Below are 17,529 nucleotides of genomic sequence, written 5' to 3' on the forward strand. Positions count from 1 at the left end.
CTGGGACATTCAAGCCTTGTCCATTCTCGCTCCCGGCTTTCAGGTGGCCATAACCCACCTAGTCTGCACAGATCCGCAAGGACCATACGCAGGGCTGCGCAGGCAGCAGGTAACAGCCCGGTGTCAGCTGTGTTGCAGGTACCATCAGGGCCCGTCTTGCTTCCACCCGACAGCCGGTGTTCACTCACCTGCCTGCGGCACGTGTCCCATGCCAGAAGTGAGCGCCTGCCCGCCCGTGCTCCGTGCAGGACTTGCACATCACCAGCCCAGCACCCACCCTGATGCTGCCACTTGCCACCCACCAGGATTTCAGCGCGCCGGGGAGAAATCTGGGGCCTGTGACATTGCACCAGCATGGCCACGCGGAGCCCGTCCCACCTCGGGCAGCTCCTTGCAGCTGGCACGGTGCCCCACCACGTCCCCGTGGGCATGCTGCTCCTGTGGTGCTGAGCGATGCCGGCTGCTGCCCAAATCTCCGGCGCTTGTGTAGCCATGCCGCAAGCGGAGCTGGCAGAGCACTAATGAGAGCTGGGCTTCGGCCACGGGAGGCTCAGTTTGGGCTGGTACGTGCGGCACAGCAGCCAGGCTGGCAGACGGAAGGAGAGCGGCAGGGGGGCTGCGGGTGCCGGTGGTGGGAGCGGGCAGTGGTCCTCCACGCTCTCCCTGGGCTCAGGCCGGCAGCAGCTGGAGCGGGTCATCACACTAATGCCAAGTGTGGTGCAAAGTCGTTCCGTGGCCTGAGACGGGCAGCGTTAGTCTGTTGGCAGCTCACAAGGATCAGCTCTCTGGATAAAGTGGGGCTGCAGAGTTTATAAAAAGGCATTTTGGCATAAAAAGTCACTGTCGGGCTCCTTTGCCACCTGTGGCTCGTAAGGGATTTTTTTTTTGTGCAAATGCATAACTGTGCCTGTGTTCTTGCCAGGGCAGAGTTATGAATGAATTCTTCCACTCCGCTTCAAACCACATCTGAGGCTGCTTGACTGGTGTCTGGCTTCACCGGGCCACATTTCAGGATATAAACTGTTCACAGAGCAGCCTTCTGTTGGCCTCAGCTTGTGAAATAAAGAGCCAGGCATTGCTACAAAACAAACAAAACAAAACAAACAAAACAAAAGAAAAAGAAAAAAAGAAAAAGCAGCCCTCCTGCCCGTGTCTGCATCACCCCCTCCGGGGGCCAGCCAGCACGGTCCCCAGGCTGCCACAGCCCCAACGCGGGCACAGGAGTGGGGCCAGGCTGGCAGCTGCCTTGCTTGAGACGGTGCAGGTTGGATGAGGAATTTGGGGAACTTGGTGAGGGCATCTGCCACAGGACCGCCCCACCTCTAAATACACCCTGCTTTTACTGCAGCGGCTGGCCAAACTTTCAAGGGTTTGCAAGGTTAAATGTGCCATCAAGGGACTGAGCAGCCATTGTGCAGGGACCTCCCAGGAGCAAAGCAAAGCTCACGCGAGGTATTTAAAGTGCCTAACTTTTTTTTTCAAAGCAGAGGTGCCCGAGCTGGATGGAGGTGCCTTGCCTCTGTCTATTAGTATTGCCGTGCCTTAGAAATAATGGATTTGCTCACCCTCCAGATCAAACACTTTTAAACTTCTGGGAGCACTCTTTACAAGCCAAAGTTTTATTTGTTTCATAAACAAGTAAAATTATATTAATGTAAAACAAGTAAATGGACAAAAGTAAAACACACAGCACTGAACACAACGCTATAGAGCACTGACATGTAGAAGTGCAGTTCCCTCCCTCGTGCGATGCCCTCCCCCCCGCAGTCCCCCAAATGATTTGCTTGAAAAGCCTAATACAGAGGTCCAAAATCTGATTCAGCTTAAACATGATGTACAGGTCACAGTATTGAATGATAGTATTGAATCATAAAGGTAACGATAAGAGAGTAACTGTCTTGGAAAGGGGAAGGTAAAAGAGTTCCCCCACGTCGTCTTTTTCTTTCTTTCTTCCTTTTTTTTAAATTTTTAAACAAATAGGTTAGGAGGAGAGGGGGGAAAATCCATGGAAATAAACACTTTTTCACTCCAATATATATATATAAAAAAAGCAGGATTCTCAGTGAACACAAAATTCTATAAAACTACCATTGATCTGTGTTGTTTTCTCCCCCTCTTTTTTTTTCTTTTTAAAAGTTGCTTTAAAAAGGATAAAAAGTGCACAGACACCCTTATAAGGCACAAACAGATCTTCTGTACAAATCATGTATCATCGGACTGTTTAAAAAAAATAGCAATACAAGTACTAACAATTAAATCTGTAAGAGGCTACCTTTTCCTGGAAATCTTTTTTTTTTTTTTTTAAGAGGCCTATTTTGGAAAATTCCTGTTGCTCTCGGATAGGCAGGGTGACACGTCCACTGCTCTCACGTCCCGGTCGCCGCATGGCCGCGCTCCGGACCCTGACTGAGCTGGCTCCCTCGCTGGCCCCGCTGGATGCTGCCCTTCTGGAAACCGGTCTCGGCTGCTACAGCAAAAAATTCAACCTGTGCAATGTGTCCTGAACAGCTCAGACACAGCCTGGGGTGGATTCGGTATTTCTCCTTGCTGGCTTAAAAAAGAAAAAGAGCTACACCAAAAAAACCCACCCCACCCCAGGGATGCAATTAGGCCCGCTCATGGAGGACCTGAGGCGTCAGCCAAGCAAACGGGCTCCGCTCTGCTCGTGCTCTTAGCTGCGTGCAGCCACCGAAAGGGACAGGGCACCCCTGCAACTGGGACAGCAGCCCCAAGGACGGCTGCTGCCGTTTGCTAGCCTAGACCTGATCCAAGCTAGCGTCGCTCGCTGTGGATTCAGAGAACCTTCCTTGAATTCCTCATCACGCAAAGGCTTCTCACCGCAACCCGTTCACCAGGCAGGCGCTGACCCACCTGCCCTTCCATTTCATGCTCACGGACTCGGCCATCGTCGTGCTCTTAGAGCTGTGCCCGCTGACTGCGGCCGGACCCTGATCTGCAAACGCGGGACCGGGGAGGTCGCTGCGAAGGCAATGTCCGCAGTCCCCGGGCGGAGGGCAGGCTGGAGGTCTGGGCAAGGCTCCAGCTGCGGGAGAGCTGCCTTCGCTGCCTCCTTTTGCAAAGGTGTAAGCGAACCCACGCCGCGGTCGCGGTGCCTGGGGCTCTGCTGAGGGCTGAGCACGCTCGGCGGCGGCACAGCCAGTGGCACGAGCCGAGTTTCCAAAAAGGGCCCTGCGAAGCCGGCAGGCTCTCGTGCCCATGCAGCAGGGCAAGGGGTGAGAGATCTCACTCTACAGCAGCCTCCCACTTAGACACTTAATTAAAATGTTAATTAGCTCTTCAAGATTTTAAAAAAAAGCTTTTCTCCATGCCCTGTTTGCTGGCAGCCACAGCCCGCTGTGGGAGGAGGATGAGCTGCTCCCCTGGGTGTGCTCTCCCTGATGGCAGAGCAGGGCTGGCACGGGGCTGAGCACCGGTCGGTAACCAAGTACGGCACTGCCAGCGCCACCGAACTACCACCCAGGCAGCAGTGCTGCAAGAGGCGGCGGTGCACCCACGGCTACCGGCACCTCGGAGGAGAGAGTGAATGGCGAGGTGAGATGACAGACACCGACAACGTCAGGCTGCCCCTCTGTGCCCAGAAGCCCTGAAACGTACAGGGGCTGCTATTCCTTTTTTTAGTTTTTTTTTGGACTAAAATGTGGTAATCCCACCTTTCTGAAGATAGCCGTTCTTACGCGCTTGGTGGCACATGGTGACTGAGCTAGAATGACACCAGCCCCTCTCTCATCCTCCCATTTGCATCCTCTCTCTTCCCATCTTTATGAACCTGGACCAGCTGGAAATGGCCAGGCGCAGGCTGAAGGACTGCGCAGGAGCCCTGTAAGTGGGCAGGGGGCAGAGGAGAGAGAACGGAGGGCAGCTCCTGCTGGAGCAGCAGGGAGGAGGACACCAAGCTCCTCATATCAGCCCCAGTGCTGCACGTTCAGATGCTGCCCAGCTCATCCAGGTTGCTGCTGCCTGTAGCTGCCTAATATCACAGCTGAAACCCATTTACCTTTTAAGTCCCAACATCTAATAATAGATCCAGAGCCTTTTTCTTTCCTCCTCCCAAATAAAGCCAAGTGAGAAAGATCCCTGTTCATCTCAACAAGTTCCCATCTAGTGTTGGGACCCAGTGTCCGGGCAGCTGGGAGCTCTGCTAGGAAACCTAGAAAGGCGTGAGCAAGAGCAGGTAAAATCAGCACATACACAGTCCCCAGAAAAAAAAAAGTGAGCCTGCTGGGACTGGATCAGAAATGAATTTCCCACCACAGGCTCCAAGAAGTCCCTGTGGTGGGGCGGGAGGAAGGCTGAGCCCTGCCACGGCACTGGCTGCAGGGGAAGGGCTAGGGGAGGCGAGCCGGGCAAGGACGGCGTGAGACAGCAGCTAAGTCGCCTGCGAAGAGGAGCAGAGCAAAATGCAGGTGCATGTCCCTGGAGGTGACAAACACCATCATCGCAGGCGGTGGTAGCCCCGCGCTTTTTCTAAGCCAGGATTGCAGCATGCCCATCCTAACGCCCCTCTCATCCACAGGCTGCAAGTTACGGCTTCAGCAGCCAGACATACGGGCAGTGCCTGAAGAGCCCATCGCGGCTGCCCGCTGCTCCACCGCTGCTGCCGCAGCACTTGGGGTTGGCCGGGGCTCTCAGCGGGCTCACGCTCCTCACTGCTACCCCGTGACTGCTCCCTGGGTCTCAGCCTCCCTGGCGAGGAGTCCCTGCTCTGCCACAAAAAAGCGAAAGCTGCTTTAGCTAAGTCCAGACCAGCTTCTCCACGTGCCCCAGAAGCCTGTTCAGGGGGCCAAAACCCAAACAAGTGAGAACCTAGCTGTGCTACTATTTTGGCCTTAGCTAGTTCCCCTTACGTGGATGAGCATGACATTTCCGGATCAGTTTTGTCTACTTTGCCCTCCCACTGGGCCTTGTCCTAATTTGTTCCGCCACAGCGCAAGCACCCGGCAGCAGCCCAGAGCTGTTGGGGTTTCGGGGTTGGGAAGCCCAGTGGCACCTGGCACTGACCAAGTGGCAACCTCCCCTTCCCGATCCACACCACAGCGAGCCTCCTCCAGAGGAGGAGGAGGAGGAAAAAAAGAGCCTTTGCATGGGAAATTTCTCATTTGCAGCTGGGTTGGGTCCAGACCGCGATTCCCCAGATTCGCCCGCGGGCACACGGCAGCCGTGCCTTTGGGCCCCACATGATCCTCAGCTCAATTTTATCCCTGAATTGTGCCCTACCAGTCAAATAAGGAAACACAGATAACGAGCCACTTGATAACGACTGACCAGCACGATAACCCATAAGCAGGGACGGAAAGGCATGGTTACTGCTAGCGGCGTTCCCCCTTCCTACAGCCCGAGCCGGGCGCTAAGGGCGGTATATTTTAATAACATCTTTGATGACCCGTCGGCAGATTGGGCAGCAGGCGTTGAGCTGCTTCTTCAGCTTAAGACCACAGGTGTTGCAGAGGCACATGTGTCCGCAGGTGTAGATCACCGTGTCCACCTCGCTGTCAAAGCAGACAGTGCATTCCCCGTTCTTGCTGCTTGTTGGCTCCGGAGGGGGGAAGACAGGAGAGATGGGGGGGCTCAGGGGGGAGCTGGGAGCAGTCACTGCAAGGGAGGAGGAAGGAACAAGGTCATTCAGTCACCAGGACGATGCACACCTGACAATGTACAACACACGCGCCCTCAAGTCAATGTTTTAAGGCTCTTCCTTCCTTAGTCATTGCCTGGTTTGTTTGGCCAAATAAACCCCAGCATATTCTAATCGGCAGCACAGGTACAGCTCCAGGCAGAGCCTGCCATCCCTTTTCTACAGATGGGACAAAGTACAGCTTGCCTCACCTTCCCCACGCAGGGCTGTGATTTTGCACACCCGTTTCATGGTATGGGTGCGCAGAGCCCCGCTCTCCCCGAGGGAGCTGTGCTCCGTGCAGGGTGCTCTTGCATCTCACCAGCCACGCCGGGCGGCTGTGGCACCGCACAACGGCGGCATGTGCCAGGGACAGTAGCGGGCAGGGCACCCGGGGCTGTCTGCCTGAGACCTAAACACCAGCACGTGAGCATTTACGTGGCCATCCCTTCAGCAGTAGAGCCTTGGTAGTGCAGAATGCAGCAGTCTGGGTGCTGTAAGACCCCCAGACACGGTACTGCACCCCCCTCAATTGCAGCACTGCTGCTGCAGCAAGGGCAGCCCCGCGGGGACCACTTCCATTAGACTGACAAAGCGGGAAGCAACACGCAGCCCTTCTTCAGGCCGTGAAAAGCTTCCCACCACTTTGTGGGTTTTTCCAACTATTTCTGTTGGCCTCGCAGGAGATGTAACATCTCCACCCTAACCTTGCCCTGCCATCTTGCATAGCATCGTCTATCAGCCCAGATTCCCGTCTCGGCATAGCCGGCACAGCCGGGTGCCGAGGGCTAGGCTCTCCTTACCAAGCGATGACTCTGAAGCAGACGACGACCTGTTGACGCTGAAGGCCATGTCCGAGTCACTGTCATACTGTGAGCCTCCAGGAGATCCTGAGGGAGAGACGGTCACTGGGCTGGACTGCACAGTGCCTGCGAACACAGGAGAGAGCTGAGCCGTGGGGGCCGACAGACACCCAAAGCCCACCCAAAGGTAAATGCCCCTCAGCCCGGCGAGTCGCTCCCACCCAACGTGTGCACCCTGCTTTAGGAGAAAGTCCAGCTGCTAAGTGCTGCCCCTCAGTAACAATACAGGTGCACGATTTTGGATGTGACCTCCAGGGCCTGGACCTTGCTATGCCCTTGTACGATTTCTGTTCAGTGCTTCGGTGAAGCAAGCACCAGGTTATCTGACAGCCATCACTTGGGATGTAAAGCCACTTCCCCGCAGTCCCGATCTCTCCAGCAGCAGTGGCCTCAAGCTATCACTGTCTCACTGTCAGGTCAGGGCAGCTGAGAAAGGGCATTGCTTTAAATGAGAAAAACGTGCTTTACAAAGTCATCAACATCTGCTTTTCTGACAGAATCCTTAAGAGGAAAGGAGAAGCACTGTAACTGGTCACCAGCAATAGATCAAAAGTGACATCTGATACCTGAGCTGTGGCAGTGCTTGTGGAGCGTTTCAGTCCATCAGCAACACACGTGCTTAAACCAGTGCTGTGCTCACAAAAATCATCACCCTTACCAAGACAGGAGTTTAATATCTGTTGGCTGGAATAGTGGGTTTATAAAGAATCCCTTTTAAAAACAAACCCACTGAAAACCAACTGTCTCCCCCCAGCCATCCCTGCCTCCCTACCTGCTACTTATTTTATCTCTCAAGTCTCATCATTTTCTGGGGGGCTTATATAGGCTGCATATATCTATGTGACAGCTACCGTGTCTTGCTCACTCTTGTTTGCAAACACAAGGTGAGATCAGGAGCTGCTTACTCACATCGGTGACCACCCGCTAAAGGCAATGCTGCAAATGCAAACCTGTAACTCCCATTCTGACCCTGGAAACGTCACCAGCCAGGTGCTCCCCACTATAATTTCTTTCGGCTGCACTTACCCAGTATTTTGAGCTGGTTGATTACACCGTGGATTGTAAAAAACACCCAGAGAGACTGTGAGGTGTCCACGCACATTAGCATTCCTCGGCTTGCTCCATTTACCCCGTGGTGCACCTCTCCATTCGGCAAGACCATGAAACTGAGAATGTCGCCGCTGTTGAGGACTGGGAACGCTCGGTAAACCACCCAGTACTCCTTGCGGTCCAAGAGGAAGTCCGGATCTGCTGGGAGCTCATTTGTCCGTAAAGTACTCGGATCACAAGAAGTGATGCCAAACGAAAGGGCCCCGTAGTACGGCAACCCAAGATGTCCTACTTCCACAAAGAGGCTTTCACCGATGTGCAAAGGCCGGTCAGAAAACACCAAAGTCCTATTGCTTTCTTGCCAGTTGGTGCATGCAACCATCCGGTCCTGAGAAAAGGTGATGTCAGGTCCACGGGTGGGGTGGAATCGCAGGTCTGTGTCCAGGAAGGCTGGAACCCCCTGAGCACGCTGCCGTCGGTTTGGGCAACAGGGGATGATGTGGTTGTCTGTTGCAAGTCCTGGTACCCGGCTTAGGTTTAGGTTTGCAATTTTGGCCACCACTTGGTTATTCTCCAGTTCGTTGTTATTGAAGTTGGCTGAATCGTGGTTGCTCTGCGGAAGGCAAGAGCTGAGACGGGCAGTGCTGAGACGGGCAGTGGTCATGGTCTCTGCAAACATGCTATCTGTGAGATAAACCCAGTGATAAGGGACATTAGAGTCAAGATACAACTGCCTACTTTTATGGTTACAATTGTTATTATTTCAGCCTACGGATTATCTGAATTCTGTTCCTCTGAATGGAAAAACAATGGAAAAATTAGCCAGAGGTCAACCACTAAGGAACAGCTAGTGGTGGATAGTCGCATGTGGAGCAGGCAGCAGGCAGAGAAACAGCTGCATCTTGGCACTAGCTGAGGAAAAACAAGTGTTATGAAGTATCCATGTAATCTGGGAGCTCCTTGCACTGCTGAACTGGGAAAAGTTGTAAACCAGTGTGGTCCTACAGCTTTCTCAGCAGATGGGTCTAATAGCTTTGCTCTGTAAAAGAAGAAAACGTCTCAATATCTGTTGTCCAAAGGTCTTGTGCAAGCCAAATCCACAACACAGTGATGAAGGAGCACAAGCATGAATAGATATTCTTTTCACACTCCTTGTCATTGCCGTACAGCTGTGAGGCATCTTGGCACAGGTGTGTCCAAGAGAGGTCTTTTTACAAGAAGATTTCAAGCCTCATATCTCAGGGGTGTTCACACCACTGCAGAGATTTTAAATTGAGAGCTTGTCCCAAAAGCTACTTGCTGCAGGTGTTACAAAGAAGATTTTTACAGTAGAGAGTTATTTTCCCCTTTCACAGCACAGGGATTTCCCTTCCCACAAAGGGAAAGTCAGGATGTTGACTCTTAATTAATTTTGCAGATTTTCACCTCAGCCATGCCAGGCCGGGGGGGGGGGGTGGGGTGGGGTGGGGAGGGGGGGATTTAAAGGTGTGGGGAGGTTTGGAAGTGCCTTCCTTCTAACTCCACCACTGCCCAGGGCAGCTTGGACACTTCACTCTGAAGGTCAGGCATTAACCAGCTGAACAAATTCGAAGCACATGGAAGTTAAGAGTGTGCATGAAAGAAGCAGACTCCTGGTCTTCCCAAAGATGGAGGGCGGAGAATCATCCCAGCACCAACACTGCCTGCTCCTTGGAGGAGAAAATCACCAGGCTTTTACCAAAGAAGGAAAACCACCCAAATCCATCCAGCAGCTGCAAAGCAGAGGCTGCCTTTGCTCAGAAGCTCATGCCAGAGAGGTCACGGCGTAGGCTGATGGCTGGACCAGCTGCTTCTAGCAAGCACAGGGTATCTGGCAAGAAATGCTTCCACAGAGGAGTAAGAGACATCCAAGCTCCATGAGGCTGAAAGATGCATTTTGTTCCTCTGTATTTGAGCTATATTTCACAGCTTTCTCGACTTGCAAAAATTTGGGGAGGAAGAGACAGAGAGGCAAACGTCCATTATGACACCACCATACCTGCAGCCAGGAGGCTGGGTCCCCTGGTGCCCCAGATGGTTGAGCATCACCCTGATTCCTGGGGCAGTTTGTGGGGCTTGGTACTTTGATTTTTTTAAAAAAATCAGAGTACCGGTGACCTCGGGCCAAGTCTTTCACTCGGCACACTTGGATGCTGCAGGCAGGACTGGGGGGTGGGGAGCAGAAATAAGCTAAATTTTATTTTTCTAACTGTAATCTAATAAGGAGGAAGGACTGCTCTGGCAAAGCAGCTGCACTGACCAATACAGTAAACGCTCCTTCACCTCTGTGATGAGCACCAGAGGCTGGAGTGCGTTGCAATTGCAATTACAGGGTAAGCTACTGGTAAGGTTTAATTACACATTTGAGGCAGAGCAGGCAGGGCAAAGAGTTGTTTATGTGTAGCCTTCTCGCCTGTAAAATAATTGGTACCATTCAAAAGAATATGTGATGAAGCTGCCTGCCCACTGGACTAACCATTTCACAGCTTATCGCTGGTGTCTGCTCAGTGTGAGGATGGAGGCACCATTCCCTAGAGCAACTGCAGCTTAGTTTGGCTGTTAAAACTGAATCAGCTCCTAGGAGCCTCCAGGAAAGGGCAACACACTTGTATTTTAAAAGGATTCCCTGTGGTGTAGACCAGTTCAAAATACTCCATCTAACACCGAATTAATTTGAAATTTCAATGCCGAAAAAGTCACAGAAGTCATTCCATGGCAATCGGCTCGGTTTGCTAATGGGAATAAATTCATCCCCTCTTGCAGCCCTCCCCAAGTATGATGCTTGTAAATTGGCCAGGTACCACCTGAATGCAGCAATCTGCTTAGGGGCGAGGGGAGATGTGGCATGCAGTGGCAAGGATCCCGAAGCACACAGGAGCTCATGCTGCATTTTCTCATCACTCTTCATTCAGCCGGCGGGCTGCATCCTGTGCTGCTGCCGGTACTTTGCAGACATACAGTGATGCTCATGTGTAAGGGAAGGGTAAGTCAAGTTATGTCTGCGAAAACAGCTTGTTAAACTGCCAGTCTAGGCAGGGACCACGGCCAAAAGTTGAGAGAGGGGCTGGGGAAGGGCACCAGGAAACTCTTGGGGAATGGGTGGTAGTTTTCCAGTGGACTGGCAGTAACTGGTAGCTGGGAAAGAACAGGGGAAGCCAGAACTGATCACCTTTGTCTCCTCTGTCCCTGGGACCTTGCTGTAAAGCAGCACCACGTTTTTCCACACCATAGCAGCACCATAGCTAGCTCAGAAAAAGCTGGGTAAACTTTACTATGTATTTACTTACGTATTTACTTATGTATTTATTTATTTACTTATGTATTTACTTTACATGTAAAGATTTCCATTTATCCCTTCACATGGCTGCTATAACATAGCCTTAAGCCCTTCCATCACTGACATCTCTAAAATATATTGCCCTCTGGATCCCCACTGCTGGCAAAAGAAAAATGGTTAATCTGAGGTACAAAGCCAACAGTAAATTAGTTTTCTTAAGTGTCCCGTAGAAATGATCAACCAGATGGATCATGCGTCTTTTCTACGTGATCATGCCTCTGTGGAAAGAGCAACCAGAAGAGCAAGCCACAGGCCAAAACACACACTTACCTAGTATTTGCACTTCATGGGTGATTCCATAGACGTCTATGAGTGCCCAGAGAGGGCCAGAAACTTTAATACCACAGTGAAACAATATTGGCTCTTCATCATTAATACTGTAGAAGACTCTCCCATGACGGTCAACCCAGAAGGCCAAGATATTGTCTCTCACAGCAAACCTCTCCGGCAAAGCTTTGGCCCAGTACCCGGGTCGGGTCACTAGGTCCGGACAGGCGTACTTTGGTATCTCGTCAGAGCTCATCTGCGACGGGTCGTGGATGGTGAAGCCAAAGCGTAGGGCCCCGCTCCAGCCGTGGTGCACAGCCACCAGCTTCAGCCTGACCTTCTCGTAGAGGTGGATGGGCCGGTTGGTGAAGGTGACCCCGTTGCAGAAACTGTTCCTCCGCGTGGCCTTGCGAGAGTGAGCGTCCAGACGCACGTTCTTGCCTTTGGCTTGGGCGTGGAAACGCGGCGGCTCCGTGATCGTGAGGACCGAGCGTCTCTCATGGCTGCTGTTGGGCAAACTGTAGTAGGGGCGGCTGGAGACGGAGCGGGTCTGGTGGCTTGTGTCTGCAAAAGGAGAAACCGGCGGCTCTGTCAGAAGTGCTTGACCCGAGCCACGTGTTAGCCCAGCCCGGGCAACTGCAACCGGCTGGCCACGCGTGCTTTGCATTACTCACTGGGAACTGCACCATTTAATCTTAAAATGTAGTGCTTGGCCACAACCTGCTCTTTGTCGCACCGATTTGGCCCTCAGCTTTATGCAAATAGAAGGCACATGTGGCTCTTGGGGCAAAGGTTAGGCAGCTGCCCTTCTACAACCTGCAAAGCTGGATGAAAACGAACATCCTTTTGTTCCCATCAGATGCATCCTATTGCACTCGGAAAGGCCTAACGCTTGTGACTGGGGCTCCGAGTTTCCTATTTGTAATGCATGTGCTGTTAAATCACCGGCTGGCAGCCAGGGTCACACCATCTCTGAGAAGCATGGCTGTTAAGACCAGAGGTGCTCAAGATGAACGCGGATGTAGGATATTGATTTTTGTGGGACATGCAGCCACTGGCTTCTCTGTCCCTTAATTTTGTAAGGATGAACAGGAGCTTTTGAACAACACAAATAAACCAAGACATTTGGCAGCTGGAGCACTATCTCTGCATCACCAGACTGTTCTTCCAAAACTTTCAACCCAGTCCTTGGTTCAGATATCAGATGCAACTGACACATTAAGGAACATTTCATCCCACAAAGCCCTGCCTTTACACAGAACTTCCCATTTGAGCTCAAAGCACTTCATAAACGATGATTGTTTTCAGCTTCACAGCACCACAGATGGCACAGAAATCCTGCCATCCTCGTTTTACAGATGGGAGAAGGAGAATTTATGGGTGAGATCTTGCAGCATTTAAAGTCAATAGCAATTTTGAGACCAATTTCAAGAAAAGCAGATTTAAGGCCTAAAGTGAAGTTCACACAAGCGTGAAGCAGAAATGAAAAAAGCTCAACTTTTAATCTTAAGCCGTAGCTATAAGTTCCCCGAGGCAGAGACAATCTCTTTTGCATATCCCTGAACACATGGGGTCTTGCTCCAGGACCAGGGCTCACATCACCACCACCACCACCACCACCATGGTGTTACAGGCACTTTGATGTCCCCATTTCCCACCCACTCCACCTCTCCTCCTCTTTGCACCTGGCTTTGTAGATTTTTAAAGCAAAAATGGAAGGCGTCCTGGGTGCTCAAAGTCATCCTGTTAAATATAAAACTGCATCACATGCACACATTTATTTTGAAATATTTTGCCACGTTTGAAGCTTTAGAAGCTCTCTGCCTAGCCCTTCCTTCAAGCTGCTTCCTCCCCGTGTGTAACCCCTGGGTTTGCTTCGTGACAAGGGAAGGATTTTCTGACACTTTTGTCAGAAAGACACTTTTGTCTTCTTTCTGACACTTTTGTCAGAAAGAAACACCAGAAGATGCTGGGAGCTCAGCTGGGAAAGCTGACAGGAGAGCTGCAGTTGTAACACCTTTTTTTTGCAAGCAAAACCATACCAGGTAGGGCAGTGAGATGCCGGGACTTGCATTCATGTCTGAACTAATAGAGGCTCTAAGCAACCGCTGCCTTTGTAAATGCAAGAGAAGAGGAGTTGCAGGCAAGATTTGAACATGGGCTTAGCCCTTGAAATCTGCAACGGGAGTCAAACAGCTACAAAGGCAAAAAGCTCCTGTTTGCATCAAGACAAAAAGGGCAATCCTAAATTATGACAGGCAAATGCACTGGCTAAATAAAAGGTCTTTTGTATCTCTTCATTCGTACTGCACATGACAATCGCTGTGCAGCACAAGGTAATGGTTAATTCTGTTGTACACTAATGTAAATAAATACCTCCTTGCTCTTACACCAGTGGTGGGGGTGTGCCGTTTCCATGCCAGGGCCACAAAGGCAAAGTTCTGGGGGAGATGGGAAGAAGAGAAGCCCCCCTGGGTGTTAAATCCCCTCGGGGCGGTCTCCCTGCCTGGCAGAGCACCTCCACTCACAGCAGCACTGCGGACCAGGCTTCCCCCCGGGCTCTCTCAGGGCAGGAGGGGGTTCCCTGAGGCTGTGGGGTCAGCCTTGGCCACACTTGCAAGAAGTACGGGTATTTCTCTTGGGAATTCCCGGAAGAAATCTCATTTCTTGCCTCCTGAAGAGCTAAAACGCAGAAGATGGCTGCTCTCAGCACAGACCCACCCGCAGCTCATGTGGGTGCTGCTCCGTGTGTCTGCCTGCAAATATTACCGATAAACGATGCTGCTGCAGAGGAAATACGGTCTGGGGTTTCTTTAGCAGACAGAGGCACGGTGGCATGAACCCAGCCAGCACGTAGTGCTGGGCGAGTGACCCCGAGCAGCGAGCGGTGAATCCTCTCCTGGCCACGCTTTCCCACACCGGCTCCCCATTTTTCAGCCGGATTCACGGAGTCTTTGTGCCGTCCAGCTGGGACGTGGGTCAAGCAAAGCCACCGAGGGGTGCTGCCGGGACAGCCTCCGAGGGGCTCCTGCGGGACCCGGCGGGCTCAGTGCTGCTCTTCCACATCTCCCCCCACCTCGCTGGGCAACAGCCTCCCCGTGTAGAGAAGCCCCCATTTCATAAACCGTTGAGCTGCATTTTTTCCTAAAACGCTTAAAAACAACTGCCCTGTGAAAGCGAGCGCCCTGGCCTCAGTGTCTCTGTGTTGGCCAGGAGGAAGGAGGGAAGAGAGCTTCTGTTCTCTCCGCTATCACCAAGAACCCCCTGCTTTTGGAAAGCGTGGAGCACCGAGGCAGGACTGACAGCGACAGCCGTGTGGCGGACAGAAGAGCAATGGCACGGGCACCCACTTCAAACGCAGCTTTGGGTCCACCCTGCCAGAGAGGAACTTGGGGCCAGGGTTTGGCTTTTTTTTTGTTTTGTTTTTTTAAAAACAGGAAAGCATATTGTGGCTAAACAATAGGAAAGTCTCCAGAAGGAAATGAATGGATAATTTATTTATAACAGCGTCCCCCCCTCACACGAACACCTGCCAGTTGCCACCAGGAATAAAGCCTGACATAACCCAAGGCAGGGGAGGCAGAGCTTTCCGACTGAAACGCGCCTGAAGCTGAGCTTGGGCAAGTGCTTTACTCATTATGTACTGACGGAGACTAGGCAAGCTCAACAGGATGTTTGTGCCTTTGAATTGCCCTAATTTGTGGCTCGGCTTCCATAGTTTGGATCACATTTCAGTCCCTCTGCTATTTCTCCAAACCCTCCCCTCTCCTGCCTGTGGTTTCCTACCCAAAAGGCCGTCAAGGATAATGACAGCCAAGCTCGTGGCAGAAATGCCACCCTACACAAGGGTGCCTGATGCCGTGACAGGCAGCTAAGAGCTATGCCAACGCTTTTTTTTCAGCTATGAGATTCCTACAACTCTTTCAGCAAGTAATTTCTTCTCTTTATGCCTCACTTCCCTGCCTAAGAGAGTAATAGTACTCCTCCACCTCGCAGGAAGCTAAAAGGATTAAAAAATGTAAGGTTCTCAAATACTTCCATCCCTGAGCCCTGTAAGCAAGTCAGCAGGCTGGCTAGATCATCAAAAGGGACACAAACACACTGGGTCCCCCTGGGTGATGTCTTGAGATCCCATTCAGCACTTTTCTTCTTTTTATTACAGAGTTTTCCATTTTTCATCCCTACTCGCACCAACTGCAAACATGATGCTTGCAGCATGAGTCCATCAAACGCACGAGCAGGGCTTCAGCAAATATGAAGTAAGCCAGGAAAATGGGAGAATAAGCTGAACTGAAGGATTAAGAATGGTGTAGGGCTCTTCACTGAAATCTGCGAAAGAAACCCTTCTGGCAAGGCAGCATGTCCATCCACACCCTTACAGTGTCACACAAGCGGCACTGAAACAGATTTGGGTTATGGGGGCCCATGCTCTCAACTGCAAGTAGCTATCACACATCTGAAACTTCACCTGCCTTCCAAAAGGCCAGGACATTCATTTCTTAGGTTATGATGACCTTTGGAGAGGTATTTTAACAAACATGCACTTTGCATTTCAAAAAGGTACAGCAGGCAGACCCTGGACAAATTCCACATATTTATCATGGTTCCAGTTCTAAAAATAAACATTTCTTTCACCCATTTGTTCACAGCATCGGGTTTGCTGTGGCACTGTAATCCCACTGACAGCAGCAGACAAAATTCAGAACAAGAGCCCTCTCCAAGCCTGCTGCTCTCTAGGACGCAGGACAGAGGAGGCTGCTTAGCTGGGGAGTTGACCTTAAGCCAGGTCAGTCCTGCCTTCACTTGCCCTGACAAGCCAGGCAGGAATAATACCACAGAAAGCCCTAAAATGAGGGAGGAGAGAATAACCTTCAAGGAGACCAGAGCTATGGCGAGGGCAGCCTGACAGTCGGAGGAGGAGGAGAGCACTGCCTTCCCGACGTGCCATGGGTAAATCCACAGTCTGCACCAAAAAACACTCCCTGGTTCCCACAACCCTTTCCCGAGGGCCCCCTCCAACTAAATCCATGACAAAAGGCACGCAGGATCACAAGGGAAGCAAATTATGGGGCAGCCAGGTGCTAAAGAGGGATGCATACTGGATAAAGCAAGGATGTCAAGGAAACAGGAATTACTGGGACCACTACCCCGTGGATGAACAGCTCACAGGAGAGAGAGCTCATCAGCATGCAGCTGGAGTGTGGTCTGCCCACGTTGTTCAGAGAAAAGGCTGAAAGGTAGCAGCGGGCAGCCTGAAATCTATCTATTAACGCTTGCTGCACAGGCGAAAGGGAATCCACCTAACGCGCCTGTGTCTTATCTTTATGGCCGCTGCTTTATCTGTAACTTTAGAACTTTTTCCTATTACAGTAGATAGTTAGGTTGCTGCTGCTGCAACAACCCTGTTGAACATTAAACAAGGCATCTGGGGAGAGGGGGGCAGGTGGCTTTTGTTTTGAAACAGGAAAATCCCAACAGGTGGGGACAACGAGGTCAAATTTACTGCATGACCGCAAGCTTGTAGGAACAACCCTCACGGACTGAAAGTAAATCACAGCGCGGTCCGGTAAAAGGAAGGTCCTCGCCGCGCTCGTCCCACCGCACCTTCGCTGCTGGAGATGACACAGCCGCCCGCGGGCGCGCGGGCTGGAGCCTTGCCGGAGGCTGGGAGAAGCAGGCTGGGCTGTTACTGCAGATAACAAGCCCTAACAGTAACAGGATTCTGCTCCGACGCGATCTTATCTTCTGAGAACAAGAGATAAAAATCTGTTCACGTATAAATTTAGTGCGCTGCCTAGACATCTATGGTTTTTTTAAATACAGAAAATGTGTTGGGGAGATCTGCGGGAAGCACTGGTGTTGCCTATTCCATGCTCACCAGTGTGAATTTGTAAAGTTAGGCTACCAAATCCACTATAAGGCTGCTACAAAAAATTGGCCTCATTTCCAAACATCCTGCTGGCTCAAACACTGGAAAACTCAACAATTAATAAATATCCCCCATTTAAACTCCTGTGGTTTGCAAGACCACACCAGAGCCCTCCTTTGATGTAAAGGTCTGCTTGCCTGGTCCTCTAACCTGAGACAAATTTCCAAGGAGTTAAAAAACCCACATGGTTCACTTGCAATAGAGTGATAGAGAAACGGAGGCGTTAAGGGGAGATTGAAGAGCCTGTAGTGAATTGCAGGAAATGTGACATTTTTTAAGAGACTAATTTGGGAAGGAGGAGAGGAGGAAAGACAGAAGTTTTTTCTTCATTAAAAGAAGGTGCGTTGTGGCACTGAGGTAACTCTCGATGCAAATATCCAATGGACATATAACATTTTTCATTGCAAAACAGTCCAGAAAAATCCCGGGCAGA

The 17,529-nt window shown here is 51.3% G+C and overlaps 1 protein-coding gene across 1 annotated transcript in view; it reads right to left on the bottom strand.

The window, feature by feature from the left end:
* Positions 1 to 2,261: 2,261 nt before the first annotated feature.
* The window catches only part of NEURL1B (neuralized E3 ubiquitin protein ligase 1B), a 35,238-nt gene continuing 19,970 nt past the window's right edge, over positions 2,262 to 17,529 (bottom strand). Inside the window, exons 2-5 of the mRNA XM_049829773.1 lie at positions 11,171 to 11,731; positions 7,522 to 8,229; positions 6,436 to 6,561; positions 2,262 to 5,610 (exon numbers count right to left, since the gene is read on the bottom strand). Of these exons, the coding sequence (XP_049685730.1) occupies positions 5,366 to 5,610; positions 6,436 to 6,561; positions 7,522 to 8,229; positions 11,171 to 11,731 (1,640 nt within the window). The 3' untranslated portion in view covers positions 2,262 to 5,365. The remainder of the gene's footprint in view (positions 5,611 to 6,435; positions 6,562 to 7,521; positions 8,230 to 11,170; positions 11,732 to 17,529) is intronic.

This window comes from Accipiter gentilis, chromosome 26 (genome assembly GCF_929443795.1).
Source record: "Accipiter gentilis chromosome 26, bAccGen1.1, whole genome shotgun sequence".
Lineage (NCBI taxonomy): Eukaryota > Metazoa > Chordata > Aves > Accipitriformes > Accipitridae > Astur > Astur gentilis.